This window comes from Rhinopithecus roxellana, chromosome 6, assembly GCF_007565055.1.
Source record: "Rhinopithecus roxellana isolate Shanxi Qingling chromosome 6, ASM756505v1, whole genome shotgun sequence".
Classification (NCBI taxonomy): Eukaryota; Metazoa; Chordata; class Mammalia; order Primates; family Cercopithecidae; genus Rhinopithecus; species Rhinopithecus roxellana.
The window spans coordinates 72,369,358-72,387,831 of record NC_044554.1 but is presented as its reverse complement, the minus strand read 5'-3'; the positions used below and the strand labels follow the sequence as shown (position 1 = coordinate 72,387,831).

The 18,474-nt window shown below is 37.8% G+C and overlaps 1 protein-coding gene across 4 annotated transcripts in view; it reads left to right on the top strand.

Annotated features, from left to right (window-relative positions):
* CPED1 (cadherin like and PC-esterase domain containing 1) overlaps positions 1–18,474 on the top strand; it is a 324,581-nt gene that overhangs the window by 256,702 nt on the left and 49,405 nt on the right. For all 4 annotated transcript variants that reach the window (XM_010382302.2, XM_030933056.1, XM_030933055.1 and 1 more), the window contains exons 17-18: positions 6,264–6,381; positions 13,410–13,546. In XM_010382302.2, the coding sequence (XP_010380604.1) occupies positions 6,264–6,381; positions 13,410–13,546 (255 nt within the window). The remainder of the gene's footprint in view (positions 1–6,263; positions 6,382–13,409; positions 13,547–18,474) is intronic.

Below are 18,474 nucleotides of genomic sequence, written 5' to 3'. Positions count from 1 at the left end.
AGCAAAAGAAACTACCATCAGAGTGAACAGGCAACCTACAGAATGGGAGAAAATTTTTGCAACCTACTCATCTGACAAAGGGCTAATATCCAGAATCTACAAAGAACTCAAACAAATATACAAGAAAAAAACAAACAACCCCATCAAAAAGTGGGCAAAGGATATGAACAGACATTTCTCAAAATAAGACATTCATACAGCCAACAGACACATGAAAAAATGCTCATCATCACTCGCCATCAGAGAAATGCAAATCAAAACCACAATGAGATACCATCTCACACCAATTAGAATGGCAATCATTAAAACGTCAGGAAACAACAGTTGTTGGAGAGGATGTGGAGAAATAGGAACACTTTTACACTGTTGGTGGGATTGTAAACTAGTTCAACCATTATGGAAAACAGTATGGCAATTCCTCAAGGATCTAGAACTAGATGTACCATATGACCCAGCCATCCCACTACTGGGTATATACCCAAAGGATTATAAATTAGTCTACTACAAAGACACATGCACACGTATGTTTATTGCGGCACTATTCACAATAGCAAAGACTTGGAATCAACCCAAATGTCCATCTGTGACAGACTGGATTAAGAAAATGTGGCACATATACACCATGGAATACTATGCAGCCATAAAAAAGGATGAGTTTGCGTCCTTTGTAGGGACATGGATGCAGCTGGTAACCATCATTCTTAGCAAACTATCACAAGAAGAGAAAACCAAACACCGCATGTTCTCACTCATAGATGGGAACTGAACAATGAGATCACATGGACTCGGGAAGGGGAACATCACACACTGGGGCCTATCATGGGGAGGGGGGAGGAGGGAGGGATTGCACTGGGGAGTTATACATGATATAAATGATGAATTGATGGGTGCTGACGAGTTGATGGGTGCAGCACACCAACATGGCATAAGTATACATATGTAACAAACCTGCACGTTATGCACATGTACCCTAGAACTTAAAGTATAATAAAAAAAAAAAAAAAAAAAAAAAAGATATGAGATGTGGTGGGATCTGCTAGTGTCCAGGTTTCACGTGGCCTTAGGCTTCGTAAGTGTTCAGGCTCAAGAGAACCAGCAGATGCCTTTGATCAACAGTTCAGCAGAACATTGGGGAAAATGCATCATAAGATCTTAAATCTTACTTCAGGTGGGCAAAGAGTGAATTTATCTCCCCAGGAATGTCAGTTCTTATGGGGAAAGGGACAGCCCTAGTCTGGAAGGGAACACTCTGCCTTTCCAGAGGGAGCTGGCCATGCCAGAATCATCACGTTTTGAGAGATCATTACTAACTTACTAGAAATGGCAGTAGCCCAGGGAAAGGGGAGGAAATGGGTCTCTTTGGAAGGAGCTACAATGCTGGAGGGAGTAATTGCATATTTTAAAATTTAGGTAGGCATTTAAAATTGTTTAGCCAGAGAAGGGAAAATTTCTTTCATCTTAGAGAAATAATTCCATGGGGTCAATAAAAATAGGTAAGATTTAAAGACACAGATCAGCTCAAATAATCCAATTCAGTATTGCTTTAAAAATATAGCAATATCACATTTCAAATGAGAAATATTACTCATTCTTTTGTGGACAAATAATTCTGTAAGGAATGAAATGTGTGTCCAGAGGAATAGATAATGAGAAACTGTGATCAGGCAGGAGGAAAAACCAAGAACATCATAATGAGTCCAGTTAGTCACTCTAGCACCTCATGAAAAGTTAAGTAAATTTTTTAAATTATGTACTAAACATATTTACTTTGCACAGGTATGAACAAGAAAATTCCTTTTAAGTATATTGTTGCACTCAATTGAGAACTATGACAATCTACTCAGGAGTTTAGAGCTTCCTTCTGAAGTCTCCAACAAAATGATTCACTCTACGTGTGAAGCTTTCTGGAGCTAATGCTGTTTTATGCAACTCTGCTAAATACTACATTTTCTGTGTCTATAGATCTGTGGCTCCAAGAGATGACACTTAAGACCGAAAGAGAGCTGTTAGCTGGGCACAGTAGCATGTGCCTATAGTCCCAGCTACTTGGGAAGCTGAGATGGGAGGACTGCTTGAGCTTGGGAGTTCGAGGCTGCAGTGAGCCATGATGCTACCAGTGTACTCCAGCCTGGGTGACAGAGGAAGACTCTGTCTCAAAACAACAACAACAACAACAACAACAACAACAACAAAAAAAAACTGTTTTTTTTTTTTAAGTATCTAATGTATTCAATATGCCTAAACCTGACCAAATTGCTAATCATCCCAGTGAAGAAAGAAATGAGAGACACTAATGAAAATTTTCCTGTTTTTTAATGTTATTACTATGATTAATCACTTTTAAGATCTAACGTAATACTCAAAAAGACTCACGTGGCATTTAAATTATAAGTTTCATAGACTCTCTGAGGAAGAGAGAAATTTGGCTGCATCTTATGTTTCTACAGGAGCTTGACCAAGTAGGAGTTCATTTTTCATAGTAAAAAGTGTAAACATAGCTCCACAGCATCACCTATATCCTAGGCTCATTCTATTATTTCTGCCTGTGGTTGCTTCATGGTCACAAGATGGCTGCTCATTCTCAGGCTCACGTTCATATTCCAAGCAGAAAGAGGAAACAGAGTGATCAAGAAAAAGTGGCACCAGGAAAGTAAAACTTTTCCAGAACTCGCTAGCTGGTGTTCACTTACATTTCTTTGACTAGAGCTATGTCTCCTGACCCCTTGTAGCTAAAAGAGAGACTGGGAAACCAATTTTTTTTAATGCTGGGTACATTACTCCAACAAAATACGGTATTTTCTGCTAAAAAGAAGAAAGGAGAATGGATAAGGTGTAGATACCTAACACAGTCAGCGTCAGGACTTGAGCTCACCTAATGCAATTCTTTGCCTTCTCCTCTCTCCAGCCTTCACCATTTTGTAATGAGAAATCTAGATCAAGTGACTAAGTGTCACACAGCCAGCTCATGACACAGCTGGAGCTAAAATTCACAAGTGAAACTCCCAGCACAGTGGTGCTCTTTCCTATGTATCTCATCATTGTCTTATTCCATAAAATGTACACAAAGCCTACCCTGCTGTAGTGATACCACCTTTTCTTCTCTTAACTCCCTCAGCTCTGTCAACCAGTCTCTGGACTTGGGTCTGCATTTGGCCATATGCTTTGGCTCATTCAACTTTCAGGGTAACATTGTTTGGCCACAGCTCAGAAGGTGATTAACCTTCACTCTAGTTAGCTGCCTTGACTCTCCAAAATAGTGAGCACTTTAATGGAAAGGCTTAAGATATGTAAACTGCAAACAAAAATTAACTAAAGGGAAATTAGATAGGAAGCACAGAATGCCATTATTGTTTGGCCTAAACTGCAGAGAAAAGGGTGTGACTCGAAATTTCATTTCCTTCCAAATCTACTGTCCTCCTCTTACTCTCTGCTTTGGTCTGTCCTTGGAAATATTGCTATTATTCTTGTCTTACCTCAAAACTTACTGGCGTCACTGTTTAGTTAGAAACAACAGGGCTGACTGACTATCTGTCACAGAGCAGATACCCAGTGGGAACCTCCATATGAAGGGAGAGACAGCACCATATTTCAGAACAATGCAAATGCAAAAACAACACGAGGTTCTAGGTAGCAGGAGTGGTCACCTGCCCAGGACAAACCCTCAGCACACATGTAGCAATATATCTTTCTGATTCATAGATATTTGCCAATTACATGTAGAGCTTCAACAGAAAAAATCAGTTAGGACTTTGGTATCTGTGATCTAGACTTTGTTTCTAATGCCCTTTGGATGAGTAGCGGCACATGATCACACACACACACACACACACACACACACACACACACACACCACAGAAATCTCAAAACAAACAAGAATTTTCAGGAAATGTTTAAATCCATACTTTAAAAAATGTTTCAATATTATTTGCATGGGTATATATAAGCTAAAATATATTTTTATTAATAAATTGAACACAGCATCTCAATCTGAAGTACTTACATTTAGATGACATTATAGCATATAGAACTATAAACAGGTAAATACTTTGTATTTAAAAGTAATGTCCAACATGGTACCTCCTAGACTGAAGGAACAGCCAAGTCTCCAGCTGAGGTGATGAAAGTTGTTTATAATATTTCAAACTAAGATTGAGTTTCACAAGTACTAGAAGAATAACATTCTCCCTAAATAAAAAGTAAAGCATTCTAGATAGAGCTAAAGCCTCCTTGACATCCACTGCCAGTCCAGGAACACATTCTACAGGTTACTACCATCATCCAGATTTCCTTTTATTCTCTTAACAGAGACATACCTCTTCCCAAAAAATCAATATTTAGTACAGTCTTGATTGAGTGAACACACACATACATGTGTGTATTTCAGATAGCATGAGTTGTTCTATAACTTTTGGATATTTTCTTATCCATATGTCTTGAAAATATCTCCATGTTAACCAGTCCATTTAGATTTATCCTTATACATATCCCTTATGTTTTTCTAGAGTAGACCCAGAAGGCTCCAGGGTGGCAGAGCCTCTGCACTTTTTATTTTAGTATAAACTGCCCTCCAAAGCAACTGAACTAACTTGCATTCCCATCAGGAATGTATAATGGTAATTGCTTCTCATTGCTCTCTCTAACATTTGATATAAACATATTTTTGCAAGATGAGTCATGACACTTTTTTCTAGCCTTATAAAAGATCCAGTCTCCACTAAAAATAAATGGTTGGATAGATAGCACATACATACACAGGTATACTAACAAGTATCACTCATAGATGTTTATTCAGACTAGATCGCCCCACATTATAATAAACTTTGTGTTTTTTATTGCTTTATTATAATAAGCATTTTAATACAAATCATTTTTCTAATTTTAATCAGTATCTTAAACTCCATGTTTTGTCATGAATTAAGAAATGAAAATATGTATACTGAAACAAGATTTTAAGTTCACTAACTCCATTCCTCTTGTTCCTTACTATCCTGGACCTTTTTGTATGACTGGGATTCTGAGGTTAGGATAGTTGAGAATATGAGAGAATGTAACCATAAATTGCTGTTTAGAACCAGAGTTACACAGCAAAGAAGAGGCCAAATCCACTGTTTCTCTCCATTGTTGAGAATTTCTGATATAAAGAGGGACACAATAAAGTCTAACTTTTTATACATTCAACAAATGTTTATTGTTTGCTGTATGATAAGTACTGGTTCCATATGTGAGTGAAATAATTATTTGTTCCCATGGCACATTCAGTATAGTAGAAAAGACCCAGACAAATAACAAACAAACTGACAAACAGTTATCAAACGGTGAAGAGCATGAAGGAAACAAATGGGGTGCTGACATGAACAAAAGTAGGGAGACATAATTGTGCTAGAGTTTCAGGAAGACCTTGTTGAGACCTAAAATATAAGATGCCTCCATGCAAAATTAGGGGGAAAGCAATCCCAGTCGACATGATAGGAGTTTAGCATTCCCTAAATTGTGATAGACTGAGAGAACCCAGTGAGAAGAGTGGCAGTGGAACCACATGAAGTAGGATAGAAGGACAAAGGACAGGTACAGGGCCAATAGCTTTGCAGAATAAGCTAAGAGAAAATGAGAGTGGTCCAGGCTGCAGGTGCAGCTCAGTGGATGGGGCAGAGGAAGGAGAAGGAGAGAAGTTTCAGAGAGGCAATACACTATCGTTCTGTTCTACATCTGTCAGACTGTTGAAAGCATTGCTTAGTATAGCACATGCCTCTATAATGATATTCAGTGCAGTGAAATGTTACTCACTGTTGTAAATATAAGAATGTGCTTTGAATAAAATACATGCATCTGATTCCACTCTGGAGTACCATGAATTCTTAAGAAAAGTTTGTTAAAATGAAATTCATCTGTTAAATTAAATTCTCTCCAAATAGTTCCCATTTCCCTTCTCACATTAACTGTCTTTTGCACTTGCTATATTGTCCTCTATTATAGTTTGCTTTGTTTTTAATGAGTTGACACAGATATATTTTTAAAGTAAAACTTGCATTCATTTTTTAAATTGGACAGAACAATGACATGAGTATCAATGTCAAAATCAAGATTAAATTGTTATCTACTTTTAGCACAAACAACTATTGATAAGCCAGCAGGGGAAAGATAAGGAATACTTGCTCCCTTTTATCCATAAAGGTTATTTGCCACAGAAAATCTTATTTTTTAGATTTTAATATTATGGGTCAGGTTAATTAATATGACAACTAATATCTATTATTTTAATACAGGATTGTGGTTTGCTGATTCATCCAGAGGAAACCTGTGGGTTACAGCCTATTTCTTCTGACTACATTGAAGCCATTTTACAGTCTGAGCTAAAAAGATGTCCATCTGGGGACATGAAAGGTGACTATAACATTGGACATCACTTCTCTAAAAAAAGAATAATTTGGTATAGATAAGTATATGCTTATTTAAACTATCCTTTTATAAAAAAATCAAGGGCATTACTTTTTATTGACTATGAACTATAAAACATAATTAATGTAAGTGCATTATTTTAATATTTGAAATACTTTGATTAGTCAATTATTTTCTTCTCCCCTTTTTGCCCAGTTAATCTATATTCATCTGCAGATCTGTTACCCATGTTGCTTCTGCCAGAGAGCCTTTCTTGAGCCTCTGATTTGTTTATTTATTATATAGTTTATAGCACTCAGTAATTTTCTTCCATAGCAGTTACCACAACTATTTAAATTACTAAGTATTGAATTAATTGTTTAATGTCAGTTTTCCCAGGATGTCAGTTTCATGAGGGCAGAGAGCCTGACTTGTTTGTGTTATACTAATTCATTTGGCACTGTAATTTGTACATGGTAGTTAGAAAATAAATATCTAGTGTGAACCAAAGAACTGCAAAGTATGCAAGTTCAGTTTTAAATTATTCCTTTTCACTAAAAAAAAAAAAAAAGTTAGGGGGCACGATCACTAGTTTCCCTCATATATCAGTCATTTATAGAGGGAAGAAAATTGTGACATCAATTTTAATTACTGCGTTAAATCCTGCCTAAGCACTGAGCAGACCTGGAATGGGATACTTCTTTGGTGCCACTCTCAACATTCCCTATTTCTCTCCTTCCCCAGCAATCTTCTTTTAGTGGAGATGGTGGGGTCAAGCCAAAGTTGGGACTAAAATTGCCTTCAAAGCTATTAGAGGAACAGAGAGCATCTTATCCAAATTTCCTGGTTACTGCTCTGTCCTGCTGACCCTAATTCTCCCTTCATCTAAAAAGTCTGAGAAAACACTCAGGAGCTTTTCTACCCTTGCCGTGAACTTCACACCACAGCTTGAATGGGAAATGAGTTTCCCAAATGGGCAGGACAAATTGCAATTTGGCATGCACAGTTAACAAACGTGGGTATGTCCCCATTCTTGAACATGTGTTCCAAATAATAAATTACCATCAGGGAATGGAGAGGGATTTACCCATTATGGTGTGTCAGGTGGTGTGATTTGTGATTCTCTGCTAAATGAGATATATACTCTTCCATACAAAGGAGACACTGATGTGTCCAGTTAAATATTTTTTATCAGATGACAATTTATGAGAATTCATAAAACAATTCTACTCCTCCTACTGCAACTGCACCAAGGCAAAAGTTCTTCAACAAAAAGTTCAAGGTACATTACTGGGATTCTTTAAGAAGTGGCAGCTTGTTCTGTTTGCTCACTAAATGTATGCTAACTTATGTTGGGCTTTGTGCCTGGACATTGTGGGTGAGGCTGCCATAGAACAGTGGGCTTCTGGTACTTAAGGAGCTAGACCTCCTTAGAGAAGGCCCCAAATTGACTCACAAATCAAGGGCATGCTCCTTAGCCTGACAATCTGAAGCCTCCAAAATCTGGCCCATTTCTATATTTCCAGTCTTCTCCCAGCCTCTGCTTCTCTATGTTGACAGTGATCCTTTAGAACTTCAGGTTTTTGTCCACACTGTTCCCTGTACCCACAAGTCCTCTTCCCATCTTTGCCCAACTTCTGATGCTGGAAGTCCTCTCCAGGAAGCCTTTTTTCACCACCAGATTCCCAGCTTAGCTTCTTTCCAGTGCATCTGTCTACAACAGCACTTTACCACATTATGTTAAGTATTTACATGGTTCTCACTTAGTCTCCAAAACGAAATGATGTGCCCCAGGAAGAAGAGGAAGTGGCACAGGGCCCTTCATAGGGTAAAGCCGGTAAAGATTAAAATATATATGCATTTATATTTTACCTGATCATTTTTCTTTTTATGTTTTATAATTGATAAAATATATAAATATAGGTATATATATAATATATATATTACAGTGTACTCATTAATACATCAAGGGTGCATGAGCAATATGCTTTTACTGATGGCTTACCTAGATTACAGGCTTCTTTAGAGAAGAGATTGTCCCTTATCCATCTTCCAATGTCTAATATATAATTTTAAAATGATTGCTGAACTAAAACCAAGATCCAACCTCTCTTCCATCCACAGAAGACTATGAGCAGCCAGGGCACAATCACGACAACCACCTGTTCCATCATCAAGCTCCAAAAGGCCCAAAGACTCAAAAACTTAACAAGTGAGGCCAGGATAGCAGTCTGCAAGAATGTATTATTTGCTGCTAGAGATGATTTCCTGCCTTAGCAGCAGGATTCCCTCCTACTGAAAGAAGTTGTTTTAGTGGACCAAATTGGGAGAAAGTTTATTTAGGCAGCTCTGGATTTAGTTTTAATGGCCAAAGACAGACTAATTTGAAAATCTTATTTTAAAAGCACATTACAGTTATTTGGCAAAACCAGATCTTTTTTTTCACTTTGCCTGTGTATTGATCTCAAGATATCATTTTCAATAACATCAGCCATTAAACTTTTGAATGGACTGTATTTTTTAATTCTTAAATTGATTTCTATTTTTTAGGAAATAATTTAACTGTAAGATACAACCTATAATTAAATCTATTGCTTAAGAAAGAAAAAATAATTATTCTAATTAGGAAAAATTAAAATTTCTACAGTGGTCATTGAATGAAAATTAATTTTAAGGAAAATACTTCAGATTGCATTTTATGATATGTAAACAATTAAAAACATTATCCTACCTTATTTTAGCAAGGAATTATGACAACTTATACTTTAACACTAATATTGAAAATATAGATGTATTTTTTCTTCTTAAGTAAAAATGCCTTGTATTAGAACATTACAGAGTCAGGAATTAGTGCCAACATTTACATGATTTCCTGTCTCACCCCAACGCTAAACCAGAGTTGACCTTTTTTCCTCCGTTGTATCATTCAATCTGATTCACTGAAATGGCTGAAATCTAACTTGCATTAAATATAGAGCTATAATTATAAATCAAATGACTTCTCCCAAAAGACAATTTCATTCCTCAGAATGTTGTTTCCTAAAACATATGTCACATTTTACTTCAGAAATCACAGCTTTGATTCATTCAGTGTTCAAATATATAACATAGAATTTATGGTACTTTTTTGGACAATTTTAGCAAAGAGCTGGTATTATTTAAAATGTCAAGAGCACCAGTTTTGCAGATGTTATACAGATGCCTATTTCAAGCAGTATTTAACTCACAATAAATAAAAGGAATTGTTAACCAATGCAAAAATGCAGAGTGATGGCTGTATAAATATAGAGTAGTATGAAACACTGGGGCCAAGTTTTCAGAGATCCAATCAGGCTTCCTTTTTATGTGCATGCGATTTCATGCCCACAAACTAATTGCACCCATATTTGAATCTTTGTGCACGCAATTAGCCACTTGTTTCTTCATCCTTGGCAGCAAGTGGCCAAAGTGGACCTCAGTTTGTGCAAAATTAGCTGTAGGCAAGGTTGAGGGGTGGAGTGTCTAGAGTAGGGGTGGGATGCATATGCTCTGAGATTCTGAGATCTGATGAAAACTTAGCCCTTCAAAAGATTATTAAACAGAATCTCATTAGCAGAGACACATTTATGCCCTCAACGTATCATTATCCTATTAGAAAGAAAATTAACAATCTTTGCTTAAACATAGTCTCTGTCAACACGGGAACTCGCTAAATAAATTCAGCTTTTTAAAATAAATTTATTATAACAATCAGTTTGTGAGTTTTCCTATAAGTGCTACCAAAGAGGCTATAGGGCTGTGATTTCATTTTCTGCTGATTATTTGGTGGTGACCTAGCCTAATATGATAAAATGATAGGCAAATTGAAGACTCAGAGACCTCAGTTCTGGCCCTGTCATTAACAGCATGACCCCACTTCTGTTATTTAACTCTTCAGGCCTCAGATTGCCTCTTCTGTTAAAAAAAAAAAAAAAAAAGTGAGGGGGCGGGGAGGGAGAAAGGACACACCCTAAGGCCTCTTCTAACTCCATCCAACGTGATGCTACGAAGCCACTCAATGCGAACCTCTGTGAAGGAAAGCCTATCATTTATCTAAGGAGGTTTGCTTGAGAAATTCATCAACAAAGATTAAACTTTAGGCTGTGTCTACATCAAAGATGTGGAGGATGTTGGTTATTAATGACAAACCATGCTTGCCAGAACAGAATTAGAATTAGAAAGCAAGATATATTCTGAATGCAAAAGAAATTATAAAACAGAATTGGATGGAAAAATAAGCACTTTTGAGGAGGATAATCTTTATTTTGCTGTTCAAAAACCAGCATCTCCAAAATTTTCTGTGTTGTTTCTTTTAGTAGTACTGCCATTCTGTACAACCAGAAACTTTAGAAACATCTTTCACATAGCAGACCCTCTTTTTCTCCAATATATGCAGCCAGTTCTTCAGTCTCACTCCCGTCAGGCCCATCTCTTCACTGTACCTAAAGTGTCACTCCTTCCACGTCTTCAAATCTTATCTGTCCCTAAAGACCTGTTCACATTTTATCTGCTTCATGGACCCTTCTGGAACACTCTGACTTCCATGATTCTTTCTCTATTTTGAATAACTGTGGCTCTCTGAGAGTAGAGGTGGGAAAATACATAAAATATATATGTTGACTATTAGGGAATCAGGCACTATGGCAGGTGTTATACATATTTTCCTTATAGAGAAGTAAATTTAATCATGAAAAGATTAAGTAATTTGTCCAGTTTAAATAGTGGGTTTTAGCCTTGGCAGCATATTGGAATCACCAAAGAAGCATTAAAATATACTGATGCCTGAGCCCCATCCCCACTGACTGTGATTCAATCAGTCTGGGGTACAATGTGGGCATGGGAATTTTTAAAAGCTTTCCACGTGACTCTAATATGTAGTCAATGTTGACGTCCGCAGGGCCAGTTGGAGATAGAACCCAGGTGTGCGTGGTCTCCAAAGCCCCAACTCTTTGACAACCACACAGACATTTTTACTCCATTATGTGTTGCTTGTTATGATGCTATAGTTATTATATTATGTATAAATTATAACCTTCTAACCTGATTATAAATTTTTGAGGTTTAGCATTATAGTTAAGAGCATGGACTCTGGAGCTGACTGCCCTGCTCAAATCCTAGTTCTACCACCTACTAACTAGAGGATCTCAGACAAGTTCCTGAGCCCTGGTTAAGGAGATGATAACAGGGTTGTTGATGTTTAAATATGTTGATAAATTAAAGTTTTTAGAATATTCCTAGCATTTGGGAGGTTCTGAAAAATGTTAACTATTTTTTTTAATTATTATGATATTTTAACACCAGTAATGCCTAACACTTCAACAGAGTATATACTTACTGTATTAAACTTCAATCCTTCTAGAGAGTCATATGTATACGGAGACATAAAGGTTAATTTATCATTCCTGAAATTGCTTAGAAAGTACCTAGTAGATAGACATTTAATAAAGCAGTTTTCTGGAATTCTCATTACATGTAAAAATCAAAGAAAAGAAAAAAATTGTGGTAAGAAGAACAAATGAGTCTGCATTCCTTTTGAAGGTTTTGTATTTCTCTTCCAGTTGACATTGTACCCTGCAAAGTTATTGTATATTTTCTTTCCTTTCCTGGAATTCATAATTTTCTCATCTCCTTTCCCTCTGATTTTCTTTTATCTCTTCCAGTTTCTCTCTCTTAATACACCTACACTTCTTTCTCTTTCTGTGGTCAATCAGTAAGAGCCATAAACTATATCCTCTTTCATATTTTATTATTTATAACTATTTCCACACACACAAACACATTCACAATTCTAACATCCCTGAAGTCATGAATATAAAATGCACTATATTCATCTCCTAAAAACAGAAATCCTTTCCACTAAACTTCATATAACACCAGATACCATTATTAGCAGTACCACTAATCAAAGCCAGAATGGACAAAGTTTTTAAATTTTTTTCTTTCTAACTCAAGAACTATCTGAGTGATATTTAGCTCCTCATTTTTGAAGGGTAAATATATACTAGTAACATAAGCAAGATACTTAGGGTAAGGAGAGTGATTATCAAAGACATCATTGTATATGTTCTCCGACAAGGAGAGAAATAACCACTCCATATTTGTTTATATGATGTCCTATGTTCACACTTAATTCCTGAAAAGATGAACAAGGAAAAAAAATTATATTTTTCTACCACATCATTAATGTATCCACTCACACTAAAAGCTGAAGTGTTTTTCATGAATGTCATTCTATCAATAAAACAGGAAAGATCTTAAACGCATAGAGAATATTCATTTATTTTATAAACATTTGCTAAAGCTTGGGACCTACTTTCTACCTGAACTCTGTTAGTAACAAAAGATAAATACAATATTGCAAATGTGTCTTAAATACATTACTCCATTACATCCTTACACCAATCATGTGAGAACAGTACACACCTCATCTAACAGATGAAGAAATTCAGGCAACAGCTAGAAAGAGGTGAAGAGATTCACACCAAAAAGGCCATCAATCAAATCAAAGAAAAATAACTAATCTTCAAAATAATAAATTATCGTACTGAAGTAGTTCTCTTGTATCTTAAATCTCTTGAGAGCAGGGAATAGATCTGTTATACTATTGGATGGAGAACCTATGCACATGTTAGGCTAATAAATATTTGAGGCTAATTGCCAATTTGGGGCACTCCCAATCTATTAATGCTTTGGTCCTACTTAAGTGCTCAATGTACTATTTAAAAATAGGCAATGATTGAGTAATACTTAGATTTTTAATAAGTATAAGGCTTCATGGAACAGAGCTCATACTTGATTTCAGCATGAATTGTGTTATTTCAGAACATTACTTAATGTTGCTATTCTATTTGGTTGGCAGGAAGCCATGCCTTCATTATTCCACTAGATTTAAAGGATAAGGATGGTCTTACTATAATTTCTGAAATGGTGTGCCATAGCTGAATTTTAAAGTTACTTACAAATTATAATTTCATCAGCAGAAACAGAACCAAAGAAAGTTTTGCCATCTATTCCAGGCCAGTGGATCGTGCCTTGCCTTAGTTGTTCAGACAACAGGACGTGTGACTGGAGAGAAATAACCTGGCAGCCCCACAACTGCCAATATGGTGTCCTAACTAAGCCTCAACTCCAGCAGTGCCTGGGAGGAAGGAAGGTAGGTTCTGGATCTAGTGGGGGAAGCCTTTAATGTATGCCACCTGAAGTACTAAAAGTCATACGGTTGTATCTACTAGACCAATTCCTGCTGTCTCACAGCAGAGGAAAACTAACTGAATGCAATTTGGCTTTTTGAATCATGTATAGATGTTATCATAGAATAGCCTGAACAACTCCTGCTCCAAATGTTCAGTTTTCTCCAAGTAACTCTATTTGACAGATGGAGGATATTAAAGTCTTCTCCTATGCTGACCTGATTCCATGCTGTTTTCTCAGCACAAATTGGTAGGAGCTTGCCACGTCAACTGACAGTTGGCAGTTGAGAGCAGCTGGCCTTGTCAACTGCAGCTCTGGCAGGCACTGCTGTGAAAACAGACATCTGCAGCTCAGCACAGGAAATCAAAAGGTCCTGCATGCAAGACTCACTTCTAGAGCTTTCCAAGTGCATGGCATTGTTTTTATGCACTAACCTTACTGATCTTCTTTCACATTCCTGGGCAGGTCTCACATGGACCTCACTAGGCTGATTTTTCCTTTAGTGAGGCTTCTAAGCTGATTTCTGGGACATGCAGTGTCTTCTTGCTAGGCATGCTCTGACTAGGTAGAGTCTGGCAGAACTCTCGGATATGCAAAATGGGCACATAGACTGAGATGCTTGGTTAACATCAAGTAAGTAATCCTTAACCCGATTTTCAAAGTGCTTTTTATTAGATGGACATTTCCTTATACAGTTTGTAAGCTCTCACACATGAGCAAGACTGATTTCAAAAGCTCATTTTCACAAAGCTCTATTAAAACACATAGAAAAAAAGCACTGGGCAGAAGGTATGCCAATTTACTAGCAAATAGTTAAAGAAGAATAACAGGAGGTGAAGGGCAGGACGGGAAGATGGACATCTTCTTCATGGTGATTTCAATATAGATGTTCCAATTTTCATGATTGAGAATATCTCTAAAGATCAATCGGTAGTGTTAGTTCCTTTTTTAAAAAAAAAGAGGGCAAGAAAATCATTTAGAAACATTTTGCAGTGTTATTAATTGAGCATTGATTTTGTGCAAGAAACTGATTTCTTACACTTTAAATACCTCCAGACTGTAAGCTTCATGAGAGCAGGGTCCACTGCCATAATCTCATTGTTGAACATAATTTTTGACACAGCATAGTAACTTAATATTTGTTGAGTAAATGAATAAATTAAAAATGTATTTATTCCTAATCACAGCTAAGGTAGACATTATCATATCTTTTTTCTGATTAAGATAATTAAAGCTCAGAGAGATTGAGTAATTCACTGATAATCATACATGTATGGGAATGGCTACTCCACGAGCATTATTCATTTATTTTTTTAAGATGGAGTCTCACACTGTCACCCAAGCTGGAGTGCAATGGCGTGATCTCGGCTCAATGCAACCTGCACCTCCCAGGTTCAAGCGAGTCTCCTGCCTCAGCTTCCTGAGTAGCTGGGATTACAGGCGCCCACCACCACGCCTGGCTAATTTTTTGTATTTTTAGTAGAGATGGGGTTTCACTATGTTGGCCAGGCTGGTTTCGAACTCCTGACCTCAAGTGATCCACCCACCTCGGCCTCCCAAAGTGCTGGGATTACAGGTGTGAGCCACCGTGCCCAGCCCTCCACAGGCATTTTAAACCATCAGCTTGGATAATCCAGCCTCCATATCCTATAAATGTTGCACTGGGAGCAATGACAATAGCTGTTGCCATACAGCCAGACTTCTCTAAGCTCAGAATACCATTCTGACCTCAGAATTTAGAGTGTTCAGAAAAATTCCAAGAAACTGTCACAGTCTAATAACCTGAAAAGCAATAGATGTTCATTTAAGTTCATCACTAAATCCTGCGGTTTTGGACATGACACGTCTTGTTTCTCGGGCTCATTTTCTTCATCTGTAAAATAACCCTCTGTGTTAGATTAATCAACTTTGTAAAAATGTAAAGGCCCTCTTCCCTGTTTGTCTTAGCTCGAGCTGCTACAATAACATACAATCAATAGACTGGGTGACTTAAACAACAGACACTTATTTCTTACAGTTCTGGAGGCTATGGAGTCCTAGATCAGGGTGCCAGCATGGTCAGGTTCTAGGGATAGCCTAGCCCTCTTCCTGGCTTCTGTTGACTGCCTTCTTGCTTTGTCATCACACAACAAAGAGAGATAAAAAGTTTTAGTCTCTGAATCTTCTTAGAAGGAAACAAATCCCATCATGAAGCCTCTATCATTATGACCTTATCTAAACATGATGACCTCCCAAAGACGCCTGCCTCCTAATAGTATCACATTGGAGATTAGTATTTCAACATATGAGTTTGGAGGAAACATAAACTTTCAGCCCACAACATTACCTTTACTAATTTCTAGGCTGATTATTAGTAACTCTACAAAGTAGTGGTTAAAAAAAAAAGATCATTTTTCATACCTGTTAACGAGAGAGGGTATTGCAAAGTTTGAAAATAGAAGTCCATGCTTAGATGAGACTTCAGAAGACCAGTTAGCTCACTGCACAGCAAAGGGGCTTATCTTTGTGACTCTCCTACTTTGTAGGTGTTCTTCAGAACTTGCATGCTCAGAAACTCAAATTTGCCAGCACACTGCCAATAGGTCTAAATAGCCTGATGTATTTATCAAGACACTAATTTATTCTGTATGCAAAAGGGAAGCATTATCCATATTTAACAGAGAAGTGGCATAATCAGCACTAGAAAGGCCATGCCACAGCAGTATGGAGGCTCTCTACGGGTAATAAGAAATAGATGGTAGGAAGGCAGAGGCTGTGTAATGGGAAAATTCCAACACGCATAATTGAGGAGGCAAAGCAATTACAGACGATATCCAGAATAATCCCATTGATGTAAAAACCAATGCATACCTACAAACATGTTTACATACATAGAGAATTTCTTGAAGTAACAAACACTTAGGAGTAATTTCATAGGTGGAGAGAAATAGGAGAGGGGTAGGATGCAAAACAAAAATACAGGATCCTGTGTTCAAAATTTATTAAGAGTTTCAAGACACCAGTCGAGCAAAAGGTGAACACAAGGGCCAGTGACATAGCCAAGAAATGCCTGAGAGAGATCAAAGTTTCAAGTAAACCAACATTTGGACATATCTTTGGAGAGAAAATGCAAAGAGCAGATGGCAACACAGATGCTAAGGCTGAGGAGGGAGGAGGCTGGTAACCCTGTCCAGGGTACCCAATCACTGTGGCTACTTCCCAGGCCTGAATGGGTCCCGGGGAATAGGTGAGTGAAGGAACTGTGGGACTACCCACACTTGCTGTGGACCTCCGGATTCCTGGCTACAGGGGACCCAACATACCCTATGGACATTTGAGCTGACAGGGGAATCTGTCCAGAGAGTAGATATAAATGGTACCTGAACCAGTGCAGAAACAGGAGCCTTAGTGCACAACACATCTCTGGCGGAACCTGGCTATAGGCACCCATCCCTGCAAGGTTCCCTATCTCCATCCAAGAAATTTTAGCCCCAGCCTACTGCTTGGCCAGAAGAAAATGGGGTCAACTTACCCATGGGACTGGGGCACATCTGTTCTGCAGGCCCTCCTCCACACCCTGCCTGGCTTCTCTGCAGGAACATGTGCACAGCAGCCTCCACTGCACAGCTGGATGCTTTGCTCCACCTGATTATGTTCCTGATGGCCTGGGAGCACTTTAGATCCCCTAGCGCACATGGAACCTAACTCCAAGGGTTCAAAGGATAGAGCCACTAGCTGATCCTGGTGTCCCAGGCTGCAGTGTGCAGCTCAAGAGTGCTGAGCCAAGATCTGTGGCCAGCACTCAAGTGGAAAACAAACCCACACTCTCAGAGCACTAAGAGGGATGAGATGTGTGGTTTCATGGGCTGGAACAGGAGCAAGGCATGCCTCCCTCCACAAGACCAGCCTGGAAAGAATGTGGCCTATCTCCTTGCTGGAGCCTCTGTTCAGGGAGCCCCACAGCTTGGATCACCTAACAAAAGAAATGCAGACACAGTACCAGTGATTAAAGGGTGCTCCCAAAGGTGTAGGAGTAGAACTAATGAGAGGAAGTCACCTCTCTCCGCACTGTCCTGCAAAGCATGGCTGGAAACTTGAGTAAATACAGAGGAGCCCTGTAGCTGAGTAAGGGCCTAACACACATTACTCTTACATGCCATCTACTGGATCATAGCCCAAACTGCCACACCAAAAATAGCACCCTGTGAAACCAAAAAAAAAAAAAAAAAAAAAAGCATTAAGCCACAAATAAAGGTGCTGTACAGAGCCTTTGCCCTTTCAAAACATCCAGAAATAAAACCAAGTGACTATACTCAGCTCACACCATATTTAAAGGAACACTAACCCTCCCAAATAGGAAAGAATCAGCCCAAGAATTCTGGCAATTTAAAAACCAGAGTGTCCTCTTACCTCAAAATGAGTGCACTAGCTCCCCAGCAATGTTTCTTAATCAGTATAAAATGACTGAAATGATAGACATAGAATTCAGAATATGGATGTCAAAGAAACTCATCAAGATTCAATAGAAAGTTGAAACTCAATTCAAGAAATCCAGTAAAATAATCCAAGAGTTCAAAGATGAAATAGCCATTTTCAGAAAGATTCAAATTTAACTTCTAGACTTGAAAAAATTCACTGTAAGAATTTCATAATACAATCAGAAGTATTAATAGCAGAATAGACCAGGCTGAGGAAAGACTTTCCGAACTCAAAGACTGGTTCTTTGAATCAACTCAAACAAAAATAAAGAAAAAAGTATTTTAAAAAATTAAACAAAAACTCCAAGAAATATGAGATTATATAAAGAGAACAAATCTGCAACTCATTGGCCTTCCTGAGAGGGGAGAGATAATAAACAACTTGGAAAATACATTTGATGATATAGTTCATGAAAATTTCCCTAATCTCATG